The sequence below is a fragment of the Larus michahellis genome, chromosome 2, assembly GCF_964199755.1.
Source record: "Larus michahellis chromosome 2, bLarMic1.1, whole genome shotgun sequence".
Classification (NCBI taxonomy): Eukaryota; Metazoa; Chordata; class Aves; order Charadriiformes; family Laridae; genus Larus; species Larus michahellis.
The window spans coordinates 123113086-123136615 of NC_133897.1; the positions used below are offsets into that span (position 1 = coordinate 123113086).

Consider the following 23530-nt stretch of genomic DNA (forward strand, 5'->3'; position numbering starts at 1 on the left):
TAAGGTTTCTGTGAATATATTACAAAAACTACAGTCAAACGTTCAGTGTTTGAACAGGCTTTTCCATAGCTTAGCTGCTCAGGCTGTCTTTACCTACAATATGACCTTATTGCCACTGAATGATCAGACTGTCCCTTTTGTTAACTTGAACAGTTTTTAAAAGGTAGTTGTTCTTTTAAATTTTAATTGGATCTTCAGACTTTATCTGATAAAGCTGACTGGGCAAAATGCATGAAACGGCATTAGGGTTATTTTATGTAGTATAACTGACCATGCATAAAATTCATGTAGTAAATTACACCCTGACAAATGAGACTTTTGTCCCTTTTATTCTCGTTGAAGTCTGGGTGAGCAGAACATATGGAAATTCCATATATTTAAGAGTCTTAACAGGATCTGTGCTGAAAAGGTAAAAATAGTTATTGGGTGTTTTGAGAGTATTTACTCCTACCTTAACATTGTCTCACTCGGATCTGTAGACTTCGTGCCAAGAGAGAGGTCCAGATTAAATACCATTGAAAATACCAGGTGTGAAGTAGCAGCTCTGCATGGAAAGCAAAGATTAGTCCAGAGCAAGTAAGTTTTCTAAGGCACTATAATGGATACATTTGTTGAGATGAACCTCACTGTTGGAATTGTTGTCAAGAAGCAGCAATTGGCTTTGCAAATCAAATGAAAGCCGTACGGTAAAAAGTAAAGTAGCAGAGAGTAGGCTGGACTACTGCCCTATTCAGCATTTACATTCAGCTTAAGTTCTACCATATTCTACCACCCTTTTGGTATACTGTGTATTTTGCTATGCAGGTTTAATTGGCTATATAAAGCATTTATATGAATTTGTCTTTGAATGTATGCTCTGAAAACAGTGACTTTGCAGATTCATATTATGAACTCTACGTTTATGTTGGCAGACAGATGATTTTTTGGGGGGTCCAGTTTAATAGCTGTGAGAAAACAGCAAAAAGCCAACAAAGATATGTCTGTAGAAGTGTACAGGGTTGAGATTTCTAACTATGGGACGTAGCTGTCATGTTCTGATGTCATGTCGTATCCTCAGGTAGATCTTGTGGTGAAGTCAGGTGATAAAAAATTTGTGACCTCACAGCAGTAAAAAATTAGGATGTAGGACAGTGACATCACTGGAGGTGGAAGGGAAAGGTTCAAGTTGAGAACAGCAGTTGTGAAAGCATGTTTATCTGCGATCTAAAGCACAAAATAGTTCAATGGAAAATTGATTCTAAAGTAATTTGCTGTCTTAGTTTGCCCGAGGAAAATTCTTCTTAAGATATTGTAGAACAACTTAGTGGAACAATAAAAGCAATTGCCAACCTGAGTGTGTACAGAAAAACAAGCCTTTTTTAGCAAAGGGAAAAATTAATTCTGTCACATACTAATGAAGTGTCACATTTTCAGATAGAAAACCCAATTTCATTACCTACAAATCTGCCTTTTCTAAACTTCCAGGAGTTTGAAAACTATTCCAAACTCTTACTAGCAAGTTAACCTGCAAGTTCTTGATAGTTGTGTGGTGGTGTATAGAGTACAGATACAGAGTTTGGCAAGCTATTTTACTTTGACTATTTTGTTGGTTTATGTGCAAATAGCCTATACAATTAAGTGTATGTGACTTCTTCTGCTGGTACTTCTGTCATGTCATAAATGCAGTGACCCTCAACAAAAGAGGTTAATGGCTTTTGTGTCCTGATGCCATGTCCAACAGAGACGTAGAATAGAGCGCTAAGGGGCTGAATTTGCAGTGTTCTTTGCCTTGTTCAAAATATTTTTTCATAAATGGCAGCTAATAAGGTTTTAGTATATAGGGTACAGATAAATCTCTAATTGCCATCTTCATTATCTTTCGAGTGAAAAATACTTGTTTCCTAGTGAAAAGGACCTGGTTCAGTCTTATGAAACATATTTTCAGAGTAATTTAAGGGTAAATAAATATTTATTACTGGTGCAGAATCATAGTAAGCCACAGCAGAATTTTATTAAGAAATGACCTTATAGTTGATGATTATGTTACAAACTTAAACTGCAATAATCCACCTTCAAAATACGGGTCAGTGACTCTCATCACACTGTAGTAAAGGCTGTCATACGGGAAGATATGGAGTATGCTAAAGGGAATGCTCCTGGGACCTGGCAATTAACACATCCCGAGCACACAGCTTTCACAACAGTGCTTACTCTGCATGTGACTCTGCATTAGGAAAACTTGTATTGTTTCGTGTTTTTTTCCAGTAACAAAATTCACAGTTACTGAAGTTTAATTTATGTATGCATTAGATGGAGAAGCTGTAGGCATTTGTGCATAAAACTATAGGAAGTATGTTAACTGCTTTTCCTACCCATAGTATGAAATTTTCAGAGGGTCACCGCTCCTGTGTGACAAATGTGTGCATAGTAAGACTGAGCAGATCACTCGCCAAGGGCTAAAAGAGATTTAACACTTGGAGTTGTCTCTCCCGCTGCTGCTTTTCAGGGTTGGGGTTGGCTGCTGTTGTCAGTGCTGTGTGCTCAGGAACCTGTGAACTGCTGGCTCCCATCATCCTTTCCCCTACCCCGATCCTAAATCTTGCTATACAACAGCCTCTTTGCAGCTGGCAAGCATCTTCTCTGAGTGCTGTGTGAAAGACTGCAGAGAAGTCCCCCTGTGTAGCTCCTCTGTCCTTGATCTTCCTTCACACGTTCCAGGAAGCAAAAGGCCTTTGTGCCAGAGTTGTGAACCAGGAGTGAATCTCATCTCACCTATAAACCCAGTAGCATTGATGGAAATGGCACACATACATTTCTTGTAGGATATACTGCCATTGTTATATGAGCGTTCTATAGAGAAACCCCTTAAATACCAGGGGCCAAATATAAGTATAAAGCGTTCAAATTAAATAAGCCAAAAGACCAAGTTCCTATCCAGATTGTCACCATCTCCTTTTTTTTTTATCCCCAGTTGTCTGCATCTTAGATCTGACAGTGATTCAAGATATGCAGATAAGTATTTTGGTGCATTTTGGAAATCCAGCAGTGAGCACAGGTTCATGCATTTTAGGCATGAACTGAGGAGTCTTAATAGCTGGATATTACTTGCATACGGCAGACAAAATTCTTCCTTCTGCTAGTACTACTGCAATATTTGCTTAAAAGGAATGTCATACAGAGATGTTCGTATGACATCTTTAGTCCCTGGGTTTTTTAAGGTCAGTTTAATGTTTGCAGTTTTGCAGGGACCTGATTCATGCCCATTGGTTTTGAAAAAAATTAGTTGTTTCAAATAGATGTCAGCAGTACAAGTTATCTCCTGCTATTTTGCTAGTCCCTCATTTTCCTAAGGTGTAGACTTGCAACGTCTTGTATGGTAGGAAAGGAGTGGGCAAACTGTGACTATTGGTACTACTGTCCACACAAGGGAGAGACAAAATTAAAAAATAACAACCTGTATTAGGTTTACCGTAAAGCTCCTATACATTAAGGAGCCTTCTCAAGAAAATGGATCCCCATGATGCTGGGCCGGCAGGTGTTTCTAGAAAAGCATCACCATGGAAAAAAGGGCTGCCAGCAAGATGAAGCAGCAAAGCACATTAATCAGCTCCTTCAACCAAATGGACTGAGGACAGGCGTGGGTTTTGGCGCTTGTCCCACAGTGACTTCCCTCTCAGTAAACCTTTTCCCAGGGCAAAATCTGGTAGAAGGATCCCAAGCAGAGCTGCAGCCTCCCTCCCATTGCAGGATTTGCTATAAGAGGGAAGGAGCGAGCCTGTGATCATTACAGTTCTGTTTTATTGCCCTGTTAAATATGATGCCTTATTGCTATTTTTAATTTAATTCTTTTGTGAGAGTGGAGGTGATAAAACAAATTGTTTCTATGCTTCATTCACACACCTGATGGGAGAATGGTGCAAGGGAGCTGCAAACTGTAATTCGCATGAGGTACAGCAACAAGAATTTCCAAATGCACGTATGTGGAGTGTGCTGAAAAGCTGAGATTTGCTAATGAACCCACTTTCATCCCCATTTCTGATTGTATCTAATTATAATTTATAACAACAGTGCCTTACATCGTGAACCCTATGTTCATTTGTGCTATCCCATAGTTTTTATTGCAAGTCAAAGAACACCCATCTAAGGGTATATATGTGACCTTGTAAAGGCTTTTTGCTGTTTCAGCAGAGATAGGAGAGACCACAAGTGAGAGCAAAGGTTCTTATCAGGGACTAGAAAAAGAGACCAGGGGTTGGGCAAATTGTGCTTGGGATCTGCCTATAGCCATCCAGATAGAAAGCTAAAGGACTAAAGAGCCCTGCAGGCAGCGAGCTAAGAGCTCAAGTTGCAGGACCATGGGGAATGATGAGCAGTGTGAGGGAGATTTAATAAACCAAGTAGAGGATTGATGGGTTTTATTTCCTTTCTGATTTTTGCATTGAGAGTAGGAGAAGGCAGCATGGGTAATGTGAGACTCTGCTCCAAGAGGGAGAATGCAAACTACCAAAAGGTCTACAGGGTGGACTATTGATGAAACTCCTGATAGGCAATGAAAGAATTTACATATGCTTGCTGTGGATGCCTAATAACTATAGATTGCGTGTAAGGGATACCAGTGAGTCACGTGGGTGCATCCACCACTGTTCCAAGAGGGGAAACTAAGGCAAGATATAGGTGATCTGTTAATGTAAATTGACCTTTCTACATATTATGTTTATATTTGTTCATATAGCTGCTTCATAATTAGTTCTGCCAGTGCTTGGTTTCCATATGTCTTAAGGAATGACAGTATATTCTCAGATTTATTTCTATTTATACTAATTAAATGCTAGTAAAACTGTCCACCTAAAGGACAAATTACAAATCATCTTTTCCTCAGCTCTGTGTTGGAATTCTCTATATTCCTAACTATTAAAGCTGCTTTATTTTTTGTGTTCTTCTGTCTTACAAACAGTTATGTAAGTTTATATTTCTACATAATTTAGCTATGCACTTCTTACATTGAACTCATACAGAGGAAATAATGAGAAATTATGTAGGAGGAGGATTTCCAGTTATTCAAGGCCTGAAGTGTTGAAATTGTACAAAGATTTATATTTTTATTAAGCAAAATCATGGCATCTCCAGAACATCTCCATTGCATATGAGCTTGAATATACATGAGAAAAGTCATTATCAAGGTTACGTACCTGAATTTCTTTTTAAAAATTGTTATGCAGGGTTGGAAAATAACATTTAGCACCATAGCTCTTAAGAGGGAGAAACCTATAGTAGGAAGGTAATTCCTGACAATGCGGAAGGTCCTCAAAACAGACTGTATGTTGTCCACTGACAGTATAAAGGGAAAAGAAAAACCATTTTTCACGTAAAGGAAACGCCTGATGATTTCGGGCAAAAGAATGGCTAGTTCTGTGGGATGGTCATTATTTGTAAATGTCCTTGGTGGCTGCAGGCTTGTCCCAGGCTGGCTGCATCCCCTGTCCCTGCTGCACCACCCCTGTTGCCCAGCTGGCTTGGTTTGTGATGAAGGCGGAAAGTGATGAAGGCAGAAAGACTGCGGCCCAGGTTTTGCAGTCAGCAGCGGTGTATGCTGAATGGTTTGTCTTCTTCTCCGTTCCAAACCTATATACTGAATCAATTTTCTATTGTCCTACCATTCCATCTGAGGAGGGAGAGGACTCCTTCTAGGCTCTGCGGGCAAAGAGCTTGTGCGATGGAGCCAGGGGGTCTGTCTATTAGCTAGCTAGTGCAACTACAGATAGAGTTGCTTTTCTTGTAAGCATACAGATTAATCCAGGGAGGGCTCCTGTGTGGTCAGCCATGCCACAGAAAGTCAGTGATAATCCTAACAGAGAGAGGAGCCTCCAGGTGCTGAGGTGATACAGAGTTATGTGCCCATTTACCTTGTGCCACAGGGGCTTCCAACTGACTCTGACAAAGAGAAAGTAGATTTGTGCTCAGAAACGTGTCTGAAGGAGGAACGCAGAGCACGTTTTGTAGGTCTGGCTGTAAGGTAGAATATAAGAAGCAGTATTACATGCTCACTTAATCTCTCTGAAGCAATGATACAGTATGGAAATTTGGCAGAGGGGATTGCCATGCTGAGTACCCAATGTCGTCATAGTTCTTCATGCTGAGGAATCCTCAGTCTCTTGGAAGAGAGTTATATCTTATCCTACAAAGTTGTGTTAACGGTGCTGTAGAAATGAAGTATTTTCAACATCTTGTAGCCACAAAGAGCTTGGCATCATCACCAGTTAGTTTCAGTTACCTTGCAATGCAAGGCAAGATGTCCCTACACGCCTGTGGGGGCGGAAACATAGGGCTGGCATTGCCCTGGATAGGCAAAAATCCCAAAGTCCAAATCAGAAAAGGGGGTCAACGTCTTTCAGCACAGGGTACATTTTAATACCCCCTGTTATCTTTAAAAGATCTTCACTTTTGCCTCCCTCATGCCTTCGTAGTCTTATTTCAGTCTCTCCTAGTAGCTCAGTTCCATTCCCAGAGGCCTGAAATGAATAAATCCAAACATGCTCTATTTAGACTTACACCCCATGGCCAGCACACCCGATACGGCATTTCAGAGACTGAGGGAAGCAAGCCACATTTCCTCATGGAAAAAAAGAAAACTGCAGCAATACAATGACGTAAGGTTTATCCTGCAGGTTCACCTCAGGTTACAACCGGATCTAATTCAGCATGCTCTTGTCAGTACAGTTTACTTCAGCTAAACCGAGAAAATAAGTTCAATTCTACATACAGCTAACTCCCACATAAAGCATCAGAACCTTTCCAAGCTAATTTTTTATTGCAGATGGGTTTTTTTGGTGGGGTTTTTTTTTTTCATTTGAAGAGCTGTTGGGCCTGAATAATGTGGTTTTATTTATATGTCTGGTATCAAACGAAAATAATCTTATGAATTTGATTAAAGAACCATCTCAAAGTAAACAGGACAGTCACACATTTAAAGATGTTACCACACATCAGATGCTAATGAGGTCACTCAAGAGGACATTGCTGTTTGGGGCCTCTACTTGTCCCCAGGGTGCATTTTCTCAGTGGGAAAAGGTCCTGCTATGCAGTCTTAATCTAGAGCATGTTTTGAAGTAGCTCTTCCAGCTCGTGATGTGCTAAACTGCCTCTTTGTTTTCATCTTAGTAGACTCCGAGAAATGAATTGCATAAATTTCACAGCAGTGAGATTTATTTTTTTTATATCTGAAATAATTTTACAATTTGACTCTCATATCACAGTGTAGCGGCAAGTTTCATCAGCTAGAAGACCCTGGAACTCCTAGAACTGCAAATACTCTTAATGCCGTGGCAGACCAGAAGTCAAGTTTGCACGGAAGATGTCAAGCAGCTCAAGGAAGTGAAATAATGTATCTTGGCCCAAATCTAGGCCAAAGTGTTTTTACACACCAAAGCAAGTAGAGTTGATGTATGCTTGCTGCCTTCATCTTCAAGTGCTGCTAGCTACTGGCAGACAGAGCAAAAAATTGTTTAGAAAGCAAGGTTTTATGGTACACTCCCAAGTCTGTAATCTTTTTTCTTAAACAAAATTTTTAGACAGAAATCTCTTGATTGAACTTCAGTGTTAAGCAAACATTGGCGTGTTGGATCTGACCCAATACATTGTTCCTGACAGTGCTCAGGAACTGGCCAGCTGATAGTTATGGAATAATGTGACAAAAGGGGGATTTTCTTAATCCTTGGGGATTCCCCTTAAGGGGAATGTCTTAATCCCTGACATTTAATCATTGCTTGTGTGAGGAGGTATAAATGTTTGTCTTCTATTGCTTAAAAAAAGCAAGGTTCATTAAGGATTATATTGTTTCTTTTTAAAACAAATGAGTTTCTAATGGGAACAAGCAGGAATTCATTAACAATCTAATGAATGTTTTCTATATAGTCCTTTTTGGTCGCAATTATATTATGCTGCAGACAGCTCCACAGGGTAAACTATGCTTTAAGTTTAAAAAGGTAGAACAGAATTTTCCTTAATCTCTTTTAAATTTGCCTGTCAGTTTTAAACTCCCTGTTTAACTTTTCTTCCATATCTCATGAATTATTTTGTCTTTTGACTGCAACGTATTCTTTTTCTTTGGAGAAAATAAATATGAATGTTTATTTTCCCTTCTTTTACTGCTTATAATTTTTATACAGCTAGCCTACATTCATCATGTCTCTCCTCATTTGCCTCGTCTCCAAACAAAAATCGTCCTTTCTTCATACAGCTGATTTCCTGAGACTCCTGGTGGTTTCTTCCCGGGGTCCGAACCCTTTCTTTGGCTGCTCTTTTTGCAGCCCCTTGGCTAGCACTACCTGTAGCATTCCTCATACTAGATTTACAGTTCTTTCGTTTTGTTTGCTTAGGTGGAGAGGGTTTCCGCACACCCCCTTGAATTTCAAGCTGCAGGCTTGACATTGCCAGTGTCATCTGAAGTGGTACGAGCTGGAGTTCAAACAGGTGGTACCGTCGGGCTGCTGTCACAGGGGATGAGATCATACATTCATTCTGTCTCCGTGATGGATTCGTCTAACTCTCTCCAACTCAAGCTGACTTTGATCCCCTATAATGAAAAGCCTTAAAATAGAAAATGGAAGGGAACAGAGAGGAGCTTTAATTATTTACTGGCTAGGTCGAATCCATACCTTTTGTAAAGAGACTTCTTTTGTTGTTTTTTGGTCTATTCAGTTTTCATTAAACCAAATTTAAATCTTTGTGCTCAGCATTGATTCAGATTCTGGGGCTGATTAAAGAGGCTTTTGAAGGAAGCTGCATTTTTTCTTCTTTTACTTAGTTATTTTTTCCATTTACTAAATGGAATAAAAATGCTCCCTAAACAATTTCCAGTACTTCAGTCACAGTGCTAGGAGGTCCCAGCTCAAAGTTTTAGTTGCTCTGAGCACCTTGTGACATGACACCCATCATAAAGCCACTGAAGGCTAGGTAGAACAAAACAGATAAAAAGTGGGTAAATTTGTAAATTCCCAAATTCACAAGACAAATCTCTGGCAAGCTGAGACCTGATCATGTTTCCTACCACTGCTAGCATGGTGTTTAGCTGTGAGCTCATGCTGCCCCTGCCATGTTCATCCCTCTGGTAACACCTGAGCAGCACTGGTACGGTGTGGTGGTCTCCATGTGTACCCCATGAGTACCCCATGACTGCCTGCTTTCACAGGAGCATTCCCAATTAAAAAGCCAATGTCATCCTGAACATTTTGGTAATGTGTATTTGCCCTCCTCTGAAAACGGTAAGAAGACAGGCTTTTGGTGCGCCATTTCCTTGCATCATTATGCGTACAACCAGAAACAACCTTGCAGGTACCTCTGTAGTGTTAAGCAGAAAGCTTGCTTGATTTATTTTGGAAGCTAGTGTCTTCATAGTGTGCGTGGCTGTAAAATCTGCATGCTTGAGTTGAGGCTTGAGGAACCCCAGTGCCTATCAATATCACTACATCCACGGCTCCTTCACAAAAATAGACAGTAATGTGAAAGATAGTGATGGTTCAGAGAAATGTCCTTGCTTTATCCTCACCCTCTTGGTGCCTGTGGATACACTAACAGACTACCATACATAGGGGAAAACATGCCTTTAATAGTTCTGTCTGAGCTGCTGTTAATTTGATTTCCCTCAGGTAGTCAGTGTTCGGTCACAAAGTCCTGGAGCAAGACTTTTTGTAGCAAAAAATACAGATAATTTACGGTGTAATGTCTGAGGCTCCTAGATAAAGCATATGCTATTCCGAACAAAGCAAAAAAATGATTTCTTTTATTTGGAGATAAACATGATGAACTCAGAAAGATGGGAGGAAGTGCTATAATGAGGAGCACGTTTATTCAAAGCAGCTTTGTGGTATCTGGCAGCGAGCAGATTAAGTCCAGACCTATGCTTGGTCTCTGTGCCATACGCATTGTATATTTGCAGGCTGTTTGTTATGACACTTCACAGAACAATGTCAAAATAATGTGTAATTATTATTGAGTTACTACAGATAAAATATTTTTCAATATCTCAGTTTTCCTGTGGAAGTTGTTAGTTTAGTTTATATTTTCAGTTCCATTCCAGCTTCTTCCATGTAAACTGGGCAAGTGTGAATTAGGTACATTGTGTCCGTCCTGAGGCCAAACTGCATTTGTTTGCATTTATGTAAATCTGGAGTAGTGCCTTGGAAAAGAATGGGCTGGATTCTGCCCCAAATTGTCAGGTCCATTCCTTTGCTGGGGCCACTCATTTAGGGGTGGGATTTTTGAGCAGGACTCAATGCTGCTGCAGCAGTTCTACTACTGCTGTAGCATTGCATGGCTCCTATAGCTTTGCAAAAACTAAATTTGAAGAATTTAGAGCAGAACTAGGTCATGACCAAGTGCATTTGAAAATGCCATCCTAATTATTCACAACTTTAAAATTACTGAATGAGTTTCTTCCACATTTGCTCTGTTCCATAGATTCCATTGACATTTAAATGTAATTCACTTTATCACCATGTTATATCATAAAGTCCAGTTTCCAGTATTTTTATTAGCTGGTAGATGTTCTATAATATAAAAGGAAATAATACTTGGGGCATAAAGAAAAAAAGGAATGCAGTTAATCTGTTAACATTGCCTTTCTGGAATTCACTGATTGATTTTTTTAATCTCATATTGGTATTGGGAAGGCTTTTTGTTTAGTTTCTAGCAAAAGTTGTGTAAAGTTCCTGAATTCTCCAGAAGGTTTAAGGTAAGCGTATGACTGGTCTGTCAAAGACCTAATGTTGCATCCAGCCTTTAAGACTCTTTTACTATGGAAAGTGTCCACTTTTCCTGAAAGTGCTGACTCTTCTCATAATTCCTCCGTATTCTGATGAGTGTGCACCTTCTCAGGGAAAAGTGCTTGAGAGGGATTTCTTCCTTTGAGATGTTTTCTATTCTGGTTTGGATTTCCATAAATCAGTGCTAAAAGGAAAGTGTAGATTGAAATATTGCTCTGAAGATCGCACAAACCACAGTGTAATGTTTGAACGTTTGAAAAGATGTATTTTTCTTGGGGTACGGGTTTTCACTGTGTTCAAAGAAAGGCTTTCATAGCAACTGCAAACGTCTTTTACAGGTGGTACCCAGTACTGCCAATTTCTCAGCCCTCAGAAATAGCGTACAGAGCGGGAGTGTTGCCTGGAGTTGCGTTTAGGTGGTCATGGGTTAAAAAAATCCCCATTCTCTCCGACAGTGAGATTGATAATTCCCACATGATTAATTGACTCCATAAGCCATTTCCCCCCACTTTTTTTTTTTTGCCTGTGCTTCATGTTGTTTGAATTTAACATGGCACTAACGTGACTCGGAGGTGGGGTGTTTTTTTCCCCGTTGGCTGCACCAGGGTGCAGGAGGCATTTGCTGCCTGTGTTGCCTAACGTGGCGCTGGGCTGCTGCTGGCAGCCGTTCTCTGGGAGCTTCGTGGGCCTTTCTCTGCAGCTGATCCTGACACCCATCCATCTCATAAGATGAGATCATTATCTAAATCTGTGTAATAAAGCAAGATGATCGTGCACAAGGAGAGGCGTTATTTTCCTAAGAATAACACCGGCAGGTAAAGAGCAAAAAAGATTTGATATGTTAAATGCACAAAGATCCGTGTCGTGCCATCTCCTGAGCGTGACGGTGGTTTCTTCCTCACCAGCCATGACTTTATCCCTTTCCCAAGTCTGGCTGGGTCTGTCCTACCTGCAGATTTCTTGCAGAAAGCTGCTGTCCTTTATCGCAGCTTCTCTCACTGACATTTGGGATTTCTCCACAGGATGGGTACAGCAGAGGGAGTAGTAGGACAAGCTTCTCCCAGGCTGTCTCCGCAGCCCAGACCCTCCGGCTGATCTAACCTCTCCCCTTCTGTCCCCATACCCTCAGCAGCATCAAGACCGCGCCGCCAAGCCCGAGTGGTCTGTGGGCACCTTGGGCGGGGAGGGAGAGGGAAGGAGATGACTGTGTGGCAGAGACACCGACCCCAGCCCCTGCACAGCATGGATTCATTTCAGGGAGCAAGTCAGACGCTGCTTGCTTTTATATAACTGATCTGATGGGATTCGTGTTGTTGGCCTATATATTAATGCTCCAGCTCTCATTAGCAGTTTCTGAGACTTCCAGGCCTCCTTCTGTGTTCTTGCTATGTATTTTTTTCTTAAAAAAAAAAAAAGCCATTTCCCCTTTTTCCCAAGGTTTTCGTCTGGAGGGTTGAATAAAGTGAGTTTTATTTTAAAGCAGGAGAGTTTTTCAGTGGTATGTGGAATGAGTGAAAGGGGATTGTTCCTGCCTTTGGCTCAACTGAACAGAGAATCTGTTTCCTAGATTATCCTCTTCCAGTTCTGAAAAAAGTGTGTGTGTGTCACTCCATTCACATGCATGTCTGCCTGCACGCACACTTTAGGCACTGGCCAAATTTCCACGAAAGGCCTGTGGTTGTCTGTCCAGGCAAATATATATACATAATGTTTGTGGCATTTTTTTGAAATAACTTACTGGAAACCTTTTTTCAGTGTAGAATATAGCACTGCAATGAAACCAAGGTGCTGGAGTGAGACAGGATGACAGAGCTGTTTCCATAACAAAAATAATTCATTTCATAATTTCAAGAATCAGGACATTCATTTCAGGAGAAAGTTACGGCAAGACAAATTTTGGTGTCATAATCTTTACTTTCACAAACATTTCAGTTATTCTTTTCAGGAATAGGCTGCAATGAGCTCTCTTAATTAGCAGTCTTTGCTACCTTTTTTATATTGGTTGGAGCAGCTGTGAAGCAGAGGGTTCTTATCACTGAGGAGACAAAGAGCATCTCGTGCTGGAGCAAAGGCTGTGTCATGAATCTTTGTAGCTGGCATGTGGAGTGTTTGTTTATTTTCCTTCTGAGTTTGGCTTTGTAAGGAACAATCATGCTATGTTTGTTTGTCTCACACTGCTGGACACGGCCAGTAGTTTTGAACTCATTCGACATTTCTGCTGAATTCAACACAGAGGAAGAAATCTCAGCTATACCGATTCTCCTTGACTCTCGTGAAGTGGGATTCAAGACAGCACCCCAGTAAGGACAGGACAGGCAACATTCCCCTCTTGAAGCAGCTCTTGCTTGTGCTGGCTGGTCAGTCTGAGCACACACAGCTCTCAACCAGCTGCATGACCTGCTTGCTGCTTTTCCCCCAGGTAGGGAGAAAGTACACAGGGGTGTGTGGAAGAGGGTGGGAGTGCTGATGAGGGCAGCACCTGGAAGAAGGGCAACCGTGGAGGCCTGGGGAAATTAAAGGGATTATTGTGCAGATGGCAGCGCACGTTGCTTGCATGGTACATTAAAAGAAGCTGAAAGTGCAGGTGGGCACCGCTCATGTCCTGAGGGGTAGGAGTGGTTGTGAGAGTTTAGAGGAAATGGGGATTACTGTCCTTGGGAACAGTAAATAACAAAGGATCATAAATCCTTAGGAAAACAATCTTCATTAGATGCACTGCTCATCAGGCAACTTTAATGAACTACAGCTGTCACTGCAAACCTTTCAAGTTCAGCCTGTTTTCAGGTAGGGAACCAAGAATGGATGATACAGTCTTTTTATTTATCTATGAGTGCCATCATAGATAGGAAAGGCTTTTCCAGGGCTCAGCACTGTGTGGGATTAGGTTTAGCTGTCTTTTTTATTATTATTATTTTTAGAAAAATATTTTCCTTTCACTTTCCTTTCACCAAATCCTTTATATCCTGGCTCTTGTAGATGTGATGTGCTTATATATGATGATAAACAGTGGTTTAAACTGTGTGTTTGTCAAAAAAACTTCAGCAAACTATAAATATAAAACATTGGAAAAGGAAAGAAATGTTTAAAAGTAAATAATGGATTTTTTTTTTCTTTATTCAGTAAAATGGATTGACCGAAAATGTGATTTGTTTCCGAATCTTAGATGTATGACCATGGACATTCTCCCTTCTTCCCATATAGCTTGAATCACAGAAACACAAAAAATAAAACCAGAACAGCCAGCACAGAAAATCCTCTGTTGCTGAAAAACTGCTCATGGAGTGTATACCAGCTGCATTCCCCATTTACTTTTTTAATGCGTACCGAGAATTCAAGCAATTTGAATGTTTTGCAAAGAGTGGAGCTAACTCATTTGAACCTTTTTAGTGACTGAACTTCCTCCCATTATCCAGTGAGCTTCCCAAAAACGACAGGAGGATGGGACTCCGTGGGGAAGGTGTTGCAGTAGATTTCTTTGGAGCAGTCAGACTCAGCGCTGGGGGTCCAGGGTGGTGTTTTGCCCCGTGTAAGCCCATCTCAGTCCCTTGGTTGCCTTCAAGAGCAAAGGTACCCTGTCCCGCTGGACGCTGCATTGTGGGGACGAAGGGGCAGTGGGTGCTGGGTGGTGCTACCAAGAACCCCCAGTTCCCACCAGTTTCAATAGCTGTTCTCCATCTCTTCCAGTAAAAAAGTGGTAGGTGGGAGAGAAGCAACTCATGGGGCAACGCTCGGCCAAACCCCGGCTGTTGGACCATGCTGGAGAGGGCTCATGGTGTAACCAAGTGGCTGAGTAGCCAGGGCTGAGGTAGGTGGGGGGGGGCTGGCGGGTGTATAGACCGAGCAATACAGAGTAAAGTCAGTGTGCTGGGTCCGCTGTGACAGGCAGGAGCTGCATTCCTGTCAACGCAATGGTAGTCCCCTACTCAAAGCTCTTACTCTTGATCAAACCCGTGCTGAAATCATCTGCAGAGGTTAACAAGATTATTCCTAAGAGCATGAAGTACTCTGAGTAAGACCTAGAAGGACTGAGCCCGTAGGGTAGAAGATGTTGCTTATCCCAGTAAGCCCAAATCTTAAGACTGCCAAGACAAATGAATTCAAGACACTGACAGACAAGGGAAGACAAAGAGCAAATTCTGTGCACATTAAAAATAGCTAAATGTGAAGGGACAGACCATGCCTCTTAGGCACCGGTCTAAATTGGGAATGGGTAGGAAGTCATGCGGCTCCAAACATGTTACATATTTACACTTGTCAGTGGTACCAAATTACTCTCTGCTCCACGCCGCTCCCTTCTCTGCTCCCACGCCAGCTCCGGCTCCGGCTCCTCCACAAGAGCTTGCTATTGATAGATGTTCATGTATCTCAAATGTAATGCCACAGAGGTCCCTGATGTATTACATTTGGTGATGGTTTTACGCAACTGAGAGAGAAAGGCTATTACTCCCTCTCATAGCTGTGGTAAATCTCTCCCAGCTGTACGCTTTGCGTTCCATGTTAGACACTGGTATTATTGCACATCTCTTCATCTGAGGAAACTGGACACCTGTCTTCTCCTTTGGCTTATGTAATACAGTTTTTGGACATATGACCTCTGACTGTCCCATTCATGGGAATGGGATCATGCCGTCCATGTTGACATCCAAGGTTTCACAGTAATTTCCAGCATCCTGTTCCCCAAAGCTCCACCTCCCACATACTGTTAAGTTTATAAATAACCTCTTAAGAGACATGGGAAGCAAGCACTTTAAGTGTTCTTTCAGAGGATCCCAAACCCATTCTCTTCTTCCCTGTATCTAGTAAGGGAAATACACAAGTTAAGATAAAAGTGTGGACATGCTTCTGTGGATTTCCCTGCCTTTGTTTTTCCACTTAAGCACTCTCTAGAGGTAGGCTGGAGTCCTAGAAACAGCTTGGTCTTAATCCTTCCTGTTCATGACTTCCCTTCTGAATCACCACATTTGTCCATCGTACCTTCTTCCATGGGGAGCTTCTTCCTTCCTTCCTTCCTTCCTTGTTGCCCTAATTAAAAAGGAGCCCTCAGCCACAAAAGCATGACTTTTCTTTGTTCTTTCCCTTTTGTCTCTCCGAGCATCTGAAGCACTGTGCATTTTAAGACCTTGTGTTAACACTTGTTCTCTGCTTCTAGTGATTATCATCCCTTCCAGCCTGACATCCTTACAAAACAATTGAAAAAAACATGATTTGAGGTATTGTATTTTCATTCCATTATATGAAGTTGCTCCATTTGACTGGGAGACACTGTGGCTCAGTGACTTTCTCTGCTCTGAGAGATTTGTGGCAGTCTTAGAATCGGCTCCATTGGGAAGCGATGCCAGGCAGCCTTCCTGCAATTCACCGCAGCTCCTAAATCTGAGTAATGGACACATTCCCTGAACCCTGGTATCAGCAATCGAGAGTTTTAGGACCTGAGGCAAAGAAGTAAAGTGACTTCCTCCCTTTATGGCAAGAAGTCCGTGGCATGTTTTTCTCTTGCTGGAGTTTTTGAAGTGCTCTGGAAGTCAGGCATTAAACAAAGGTTAGTGATTCAAAAGAAATCTTTCGACTTTTCAGGAGCCATCAGCTAGTTTATTCTTTAATATTTGTACGTTGCTGGCAACTTTTCCAGGCCTGTGAACCTGAGCTGACTCCAGGTTAAGAGGAGCTCTTGCCTTCCTGCTGGTGGGACTGACCATGAAAATGGCTGTGGTGTTACTGCTTTTATCAAAGTTTTTATCTGTGTGTTATATATATGTTACCAAACACATACTGATATCGAACAGCATCGTGAAGAGTAGCTGGCAGGCAATGAAGTGCAGGCTTACTTCATGTGGACTAAGATCCAGCCCTTTGGATGATTCTTTTAACCCTCTTTAAGCATTTTCCTATTTGAGCCATTTCCTTCGTTAGCCTGAAGTAAACGCATGATTACTTTTACTACTAAATCAGCCTAGCCTCTCAACACCAGTGCTCTGAAAAGTGTAATGCCTTATCAAGGCATTTATAAACCATGTTTTTAGCCAAGTGATTCTAGGCACAGCTTGACCTTGCCCCTCCACCCCGACATGTGCTTGCTGCTTGCTTGGCTGCATCCCCCAGTATGGACCCCCCTTGGCAGCAGCTCAGACAAAGGCCAAAGGCTGTAAACGGGAGATACGTACCATGTTATTCTGTTTGAATTGGTGTGAGTGACTGTCAATTGATATTTTCCAGTTTCAGTTGCAAGTGCTCAATAATTCATATGTTTTACATGCGGTCTTGTGGCTTGTTCCATTGGCACCCATGTCTGAGATAAGGCAGTCTCATGGCAAGCAGTATTCAACTGAATGCGCATTTACAAATTAAAAACAGGCCTGCTTCAAAAGGCTGGCGTTAAGAGCCAGGGGGTTTTGTCAACACAAATGACTCCTGAAGCCTCTGGTGGGGATGCTGATTTTCTGGGTTACATGGAAGGACTTTTTTTCCCCACTCAATCACCTCGAATGCTGCCAGTAATCCATAGTCTCCTTATTTCCAAGTCTGACTTCTGAACAACATTGCAATGCATTGTTATCGTAAGGAGACACAAATTTACTGAGTGGACGTTTAGAAGCTTTGTGTTTAAGATTTGGTAAAATCTTTTGTTGTTCCGTTTGGGTTTCTTTGTTTTTATATGCCACTGCTCAGTAAAGCTCTCTGCATGAGCAGAAGTGCTGTAAACATCCAAATATGAGTCTCTGTGGAAGCTTGATGTGACAGAGGGTGAAGTGCTTCCTTGTGCTCCTTCAGCCGGTTGCTTTTGGAGTCCCCTCCAAAAAAGCGGGGACTTTCTTCCTGTCCTCTTTCTGACGGCGATTCAATCGGCGACTCCGGGATCCAAACCTAGAGACTTTGCCTGGGTTCGGGGGCACAACGAATCATTGCAGCTACCTCCACTCCCAACCACAGCCCATGCCCCAGCAGTTTTTTGGAAGGCACAGGCCGGGTTCGAGCTGCTGGCGGGGGGAGCAGGGGGCTCCCTCCGGGGAAGCCGGAGTCCGGCCGCCGGTGCCCGCCGGCGGCCCCGGTGCTGCCGCAGGCTGTCGGGGCGGCGCTGGCAGCCTCCCTGAAATCCTGCCTGCCAAACCCTCCGTGTGTGTGGCAGGGAGGAGAGGTGGGGATGGGGGAGACGGGGGTGGAGTGGCAGGCTTGGGGGGAGAGGGAGGGAGGGAGGGAGGGAGGAGAGAGGGAGGGAAAGGGGGAGAGGAGGGGAGGGGGCCCGGGTGGCTGCGATTGGTAAAGCTCCGCAAAGGCATCTGCCAGCAGGACTTCAGAGGAATGTGAAACCAAATCATTTACAAGTTAAAGATAGACGCAGAATACACAGCATCTTGAGCCAGGGTTTAAATTCATCCCTCTCCGCTTGGCTTCTCTCAAAGCTCTGCTTGTCAGCTTGCCTCTGTCTCCTCTAATGACTCTAATATTCCCTTAAAAAATAACATCATTCTGGATTCTTTGGAATTACTAAGGTGGCAAAAGAGATCATGGTGCATACCATAGGGTAAGTAGGAAGCTTGCCTTTGCATACGTTTGCTAGGGTGATTCCTCTGGGCTTTGCTTCTGCTTTCAGAGCACTCAGCAGTTACTGTAGGATGAGGTAGATCTTCACGTAATGCTTTCCCCGTGCGATTTATTCCCCCCCTGTTTTCCCCATATGGATTATTTGAACTTTATTCTTCAGTGAACTGTTAACTCATAAGGTTACTTGTATTGGCATACCTAGGGAGTCTTGAGCTTTAGTAATCTTACCGTTGCAGTTTTGAATGCTGTTTTCCTATCAGCTGAATTTTGTTATAATACCTTTGCTCTTCATTACTGGAAGGTGCTGTTTGAAATGCTGCTTATTATTACAAAGTTGAAAAGCTAGTTGTTTTCCACATTAGAGAGGATGTAATCAATGTTTTTGCATGCTTGTTTGGCTGTGGTTTCACTTACCTGCCATTTCCTCATGTGTGAATTTGATCACAACACAGGGTTAATTACATTTAACCTTTCTGTTCGTTTGTTCCCAAATAATGCTTTTACTTGGCATTTGGTTTTGATTTATTTTTTTTAACATTTTGACCCTTTTGTTTTCTCTGAACAAAGTCCTTCTAGCAGTAATTAAAAAACGTGCACATTCCCCTGATAGTCCTCACTTTTAAATAGTGAGTTTGTGAGTAAAAGAGGATTCAGGCTGTCATATTCTTTTTACAACTTATCAGAAGTAATTTCAGTATCTAGCAGATATGTCACTTCATTGATCAATGGTATCATTTTCGGACTCTTTCTCAAATATTTCTGGTGAAGTTGTGGTGTTCCTGTGACCAAAAAGATTTTGAAATATCTGAAACTGAGTAGGAAGTTAGTTGTCATATTTGTGATATAGCAAGAACTTGTATTCTGAGAGTTTGATCTGAATCTGTGCTTTGAATGAGAATTGCCTAAATGCCAGCATCATTTTTACCATTTATTCTGGGCACACGTATTTTACACTCATAGTAGAGGAGCTCCTAACTTTGGATTTGGTAGCAGTTCACCCAAACATACTCAGAATTCCTGGCATGTTAGTACTGCCCATAATACCCGTAGGAAGTAGGTGCTGTCTGCAGATAACTGAAACGCCTAACATTTTTGGTTAAAGATATCAGTGCCGAAGACACTCACATAATGTCAGTTTGTGCCTTGCAAAATATGTGGAACTGGGTGAGCTAAAATAGAAATGTTTCCTCTGTTTGAAGGAAAGGTGATGCATCTGGTATGTTTTGTTATCTTTCTTTCATTTGTTTGGGTTCAACTTACCTGAATTTTGCAAAACATCTGGGTATATTTGGGTGAGCAAATCTACTGTGAAGTTTTTTCTGCGTGGTTAAATGTAGGGGATGGAGAAGAAGGAAATATATAACCTATAAGGTAAATCTGTAAAAAAAAAAACAACAGCAAGGGTGAGAAATGTCGTTCAAGCCAGTTCTCTTACAGTTTGTACTAGTTGGGTGTTCTTTTAACTAGCTTAGCCTAACTAAATACTTCAGTCCCACGCTAAATTCCCAGGCCAACAGTTACTTACATTAAGGTATCACTGTAATATTTGTGTTGGTACTGAAGCGGAAGAACTTTGAGACAAAATGTGTCAAGCTGAGTAAAAACTTGCAGTGGGGCTTAGCAAAGCTGTGGTTCATTTCTGGCTCTTACACAGGGTCCTGTGCAGCTTCAGGCAAGTCGTGTGACCTCTCAGAGAGCATGTAAACCTGAAGGGGGTGGAAATACTTTTATTACTTTTCTGTGTTAGGTATCTAGATAACAGTTGTACTGCCTAGGCATCGCCTCTGATAAGGCTCGGCACAATAGGCTTCTGTTTTCAGGTGACGTGCACCCTCCCCAGGGCTATGGGAAACAGCGGGAGGGAGGAGGAATCCACAGATTTGGAAGCAGAGGTTCGCTGCACCTTTTATAAGCTTCCTAAACTGAAAGAGAAAAATAGACTGACATTCAGAGGTGAGCAGAAAATAGAATTAATGTTCCATGGGAAATTCCTGAGTCAGTTCAAAATTAAATTGCATTTCCCTACCACAGTGTATTGCTTTTCAGAAGTTATAGTTCAGGAGCATGGTGTTCCCATTTCATTATCTGAGACCCTTCTCCCATAATTAAATGTCCAAGAGGCACTGGAGAGCCTCGTCAGAAGGAAACCTGCTTTGTATTCTGGGAAGTGAAGCTGCCTGAAAAACTTTGCTCCTGGGAGGGAATGAGCATCTGACCCAGGAACAGGGAGGTCCCAGCATAAGGAGCTACGGTGCTGGTGTTGGATTGACTTTAAAAAAATATAATCTGGTGTGTCTGATCTGCCTGAAGTAACATCTTCCAGTTGTCTTAGCAGTAAATGGAAAATCTTCAATAAACTGATATTCTCCCATAGAAAATGTTGCTATATTTGATGTAGTTTATATATTATTATAATGTGGGCATTTTTTCTGAAATGGAAAATCCTTGGCCAGCTGTTAGGGTGAATTTGTCATGGTTAGGGTGCATGCAGTACCACATATGTTCAGTGACGATGGTACCACATGGCAGCTCAATACTACCCAGGCTTTTGGGAAAGGGTGTGGTAGCTTTATCAGGGCAGGACAGAGGGACTGGGACCTCTCTCCTTTCCTCTCTCTCCTTCTCTCCCTGCCCCCTTCTTCCCCACTAGCCCTGTGCTCCTCAGGTGATTGGGGTTTGCTGGGAAGCAGGGAGGGAGGAAGGAGAGAGAGGGAGACATCTTTTTCTTAAAGGCTTTTGTAACAAGGTGTTGCTGCGGGTGGTGACACTCTCTTCTCCTTGATCTCCCGAACTTCGTGCCTCACTGCAGCCTTCCCTTCCCTCCCTCCCCTTTCCCAGGACCCCCACTAACCCCACACAGGGTGAGATGGAGAGGTGCTGCTGGGACAGGGGCAATGGGAGTGTGAAAGGGTGCCTGCCCCCAGCTCCTGCTTCTTGCTGCTGCAGAGAGGAGAGATCACAGAGGTCCTGGTCTTCAGGGACATCAAGCAGGGGACGGAACATTGACGAGGGGAGCACAGGCCTACAGCTGAAGCACTGGTGTGTCCTGGGTTTGGGTACTGTGTGAGTGGCTGAGGTGCTTTTCTGACACTGGTTTGGTGTTCATCACTAGCCCGTGCCACGCTTCCCTGCTCTGAGGAGCTGCCTGTTCAGTGTCGCTTAGGGACAAGCCCTGCTTCGTCACAGTTAGTAACACGTCTGCTCTCAGAGCAGGCAGATAACGGCCCCTCCCTTTCCCTTACCATTAAGTTGGAAGTGACTCTGTCACAAGAGTTGAGAAAAATCATGCTCTCTGAGGTTAAAATGGGTTTGCAACATTTTTTCCTTTAATAAATCCTACACTTCTTTCTTTGTAAACCCTGAAAACCAGTGGCAGGGATACGCATATGGGTGTTAAAATCCTTGCTTGCTAGACTTTACAATTATTGTATATGGTGCCCATTTTCTTTCTTTCTGTCATGATCTTTTTTTCCTTTGTAAATCTTTGTTCCTAGCCTCATCTTTAAGCTTTTTGCAGTTATGATGCTGCCTAAAAAAAAGAAAATAGAGGTGTCATCAGGAACCACTTGATAAAGAGTGGTAAAGATCAGGACTGTTTCCCCAGGGTTCCCTGAGAATGCACTGGCATTTTTCTGAGCTTAAAAGTACCTAGAAGTAGCTCACAGTGATGTAATTTCCTTTGGGTCCTAATGAATCTGCTCCCAGCGATGGCAGCTGATTTGTTTTGGCAGAGTACGACAGGCAATGCCTTATACAATGCAACATGCTGTAGAAAGCCTCAGTTCTGTAATTTTGTAATTCCGTAAAAAAAAGAACCCCCAAAACACCCACAACTGAAACTAATGAAATTATGATGTCCTGTGTAGCCATGTTATCACCTCTGAGTCCATGAGTGGAAATCCAGGGAAGTCGCCAGTCTGAGCGGTGTCAGACCTCCTGCACTTACTGCTCATTCCGGCCCCTGGTGTATGAAGGAACAAAGTATTTCCTGAGCTAATTATTACTGTATGAAGTGACTTTACCTGGAAACACAGTGATACTTCCCACTAATAGGATGCTTAAAAATGCATCTAATTGCAGCTGTGGTAGTTGAGAGAATGCCTAATACCTAATAGTCTCGAGAAAACCATCCTCCCTGGCAGGCGGTTATTACAGGAAGCTATGTTTTACTGTGTCTTTCCTGTATCTGAAACGATTGTATGGCCTCTTACTGCATTTAACTCTAAAACCTGAATTGGGGAGTATACTCTAAGTAATAAAGAAGAGATAGGAAAGCACTGGAAATAAGGAATCTTTATTTATTAGTTTATTTGTTGGCATGGTGGTGGCTGTTTGCTGAACATAACCTTCCCTAGGGCAATGGGGGGAATAAGTCGGCTTCTATGCCTGTGATCTTTGACAAGTCATGTAGGGAGCTTGGTATATCCTTTTCTGAGAGCGATGACAGTAATACTTGCCCAGTTCTATGAAGTGCTCTGAGATCAAGGGATGGGAAGCGGTACCGAAGTGCTGCATTCTTATTTTCTTTTATATCTTTTGTAAGACTACTCTGATATAAAATAACTCTTGTAAATTTGTAAGAACATTTGCTCTCAGTGGAACCTCAAAAAAAAAAAAAAAGAGAAAAATGAAGCAGAGACAGCGAAGTCTGTGAGCAAGTAGGCTTTAAAAACAATTTATTGACAACTAGTGACTAGTTCTTTTAAACACAATGAAAGTAAGCACAGGCAAAGCCCAGAAGAACGTATTTTGAGTGAAGCTGTCCTTGAGTTCTCATTACCAAATAACAGCTGCAGATGGAATTAGTTAGTAATCTTATCCTTTCATTCTACATTTTTAAAATATACCGTTGAATGAGAGTATATGCTTTCTAGTAATTACTACCTTTTCAGTCCGTGTTCATTCTTAATGTGACATTGTCCTTGGAACAACATCAGGAAATACTTTTGATTCTTTCCAGATTTATAAAGCAATGATAGTTTGGCTCTCATGTGTTTCTGTCCCCGCCCTTTTTTTTTATACACAGCTCATTTATATTGAATCAAGAGAGCAACTGTATAATTCGTTTGATATGGAAATATAATCCATTCCTTGGTTTCAGATCATTCTTTTTTCCTATAAATTGACTTCAGAATTACGAAGTTTACATCTAGAAAAATGCATTAGATTACAAAGGCAACACATTGATTTAAACATTTTCTAACTTTTGAGTTGATAATTCTGAAACCTTGACACTCTTTTAAGATGGAGTC

General features: G+C 42.0%; 1 protein-coding gene across 10 annotated transcripts in view; it reads left to right on the plus strand.

The window, feature by feature from the left end:
• Window positions 1-23530, plus strand: part of DTNA (dystrobrevin alpha) — a 224159-nt gene that overhangs the window by 26072 nt on the left and 174557 nt on the right. For 3 of the 10 annotated variants that reach the window (XM_074576938.1, XM_074576950.1, XM_074576969.1), the window contains exon 1: window positions 18040-18258. The exons of 3 other annotated variants lie outside the window; for them this stretch is intronic. In XM_074576938.1, the coding sequence (XP_074433039.1) occupies window positions 18242-18258 (17 nt within the window). In that variant the 5' untranslated portion in view covers window positions 18040-18241. Of the gene's footprint in view, window positions 1-18024; window positions 18259-23530 lie in introns of those variants that run through there. 4 more of the 10 variants (XM_074576940.1, XM_074576954.1, XM_074576976.1 and 1 more) reach the window with 2 other exon arrangements.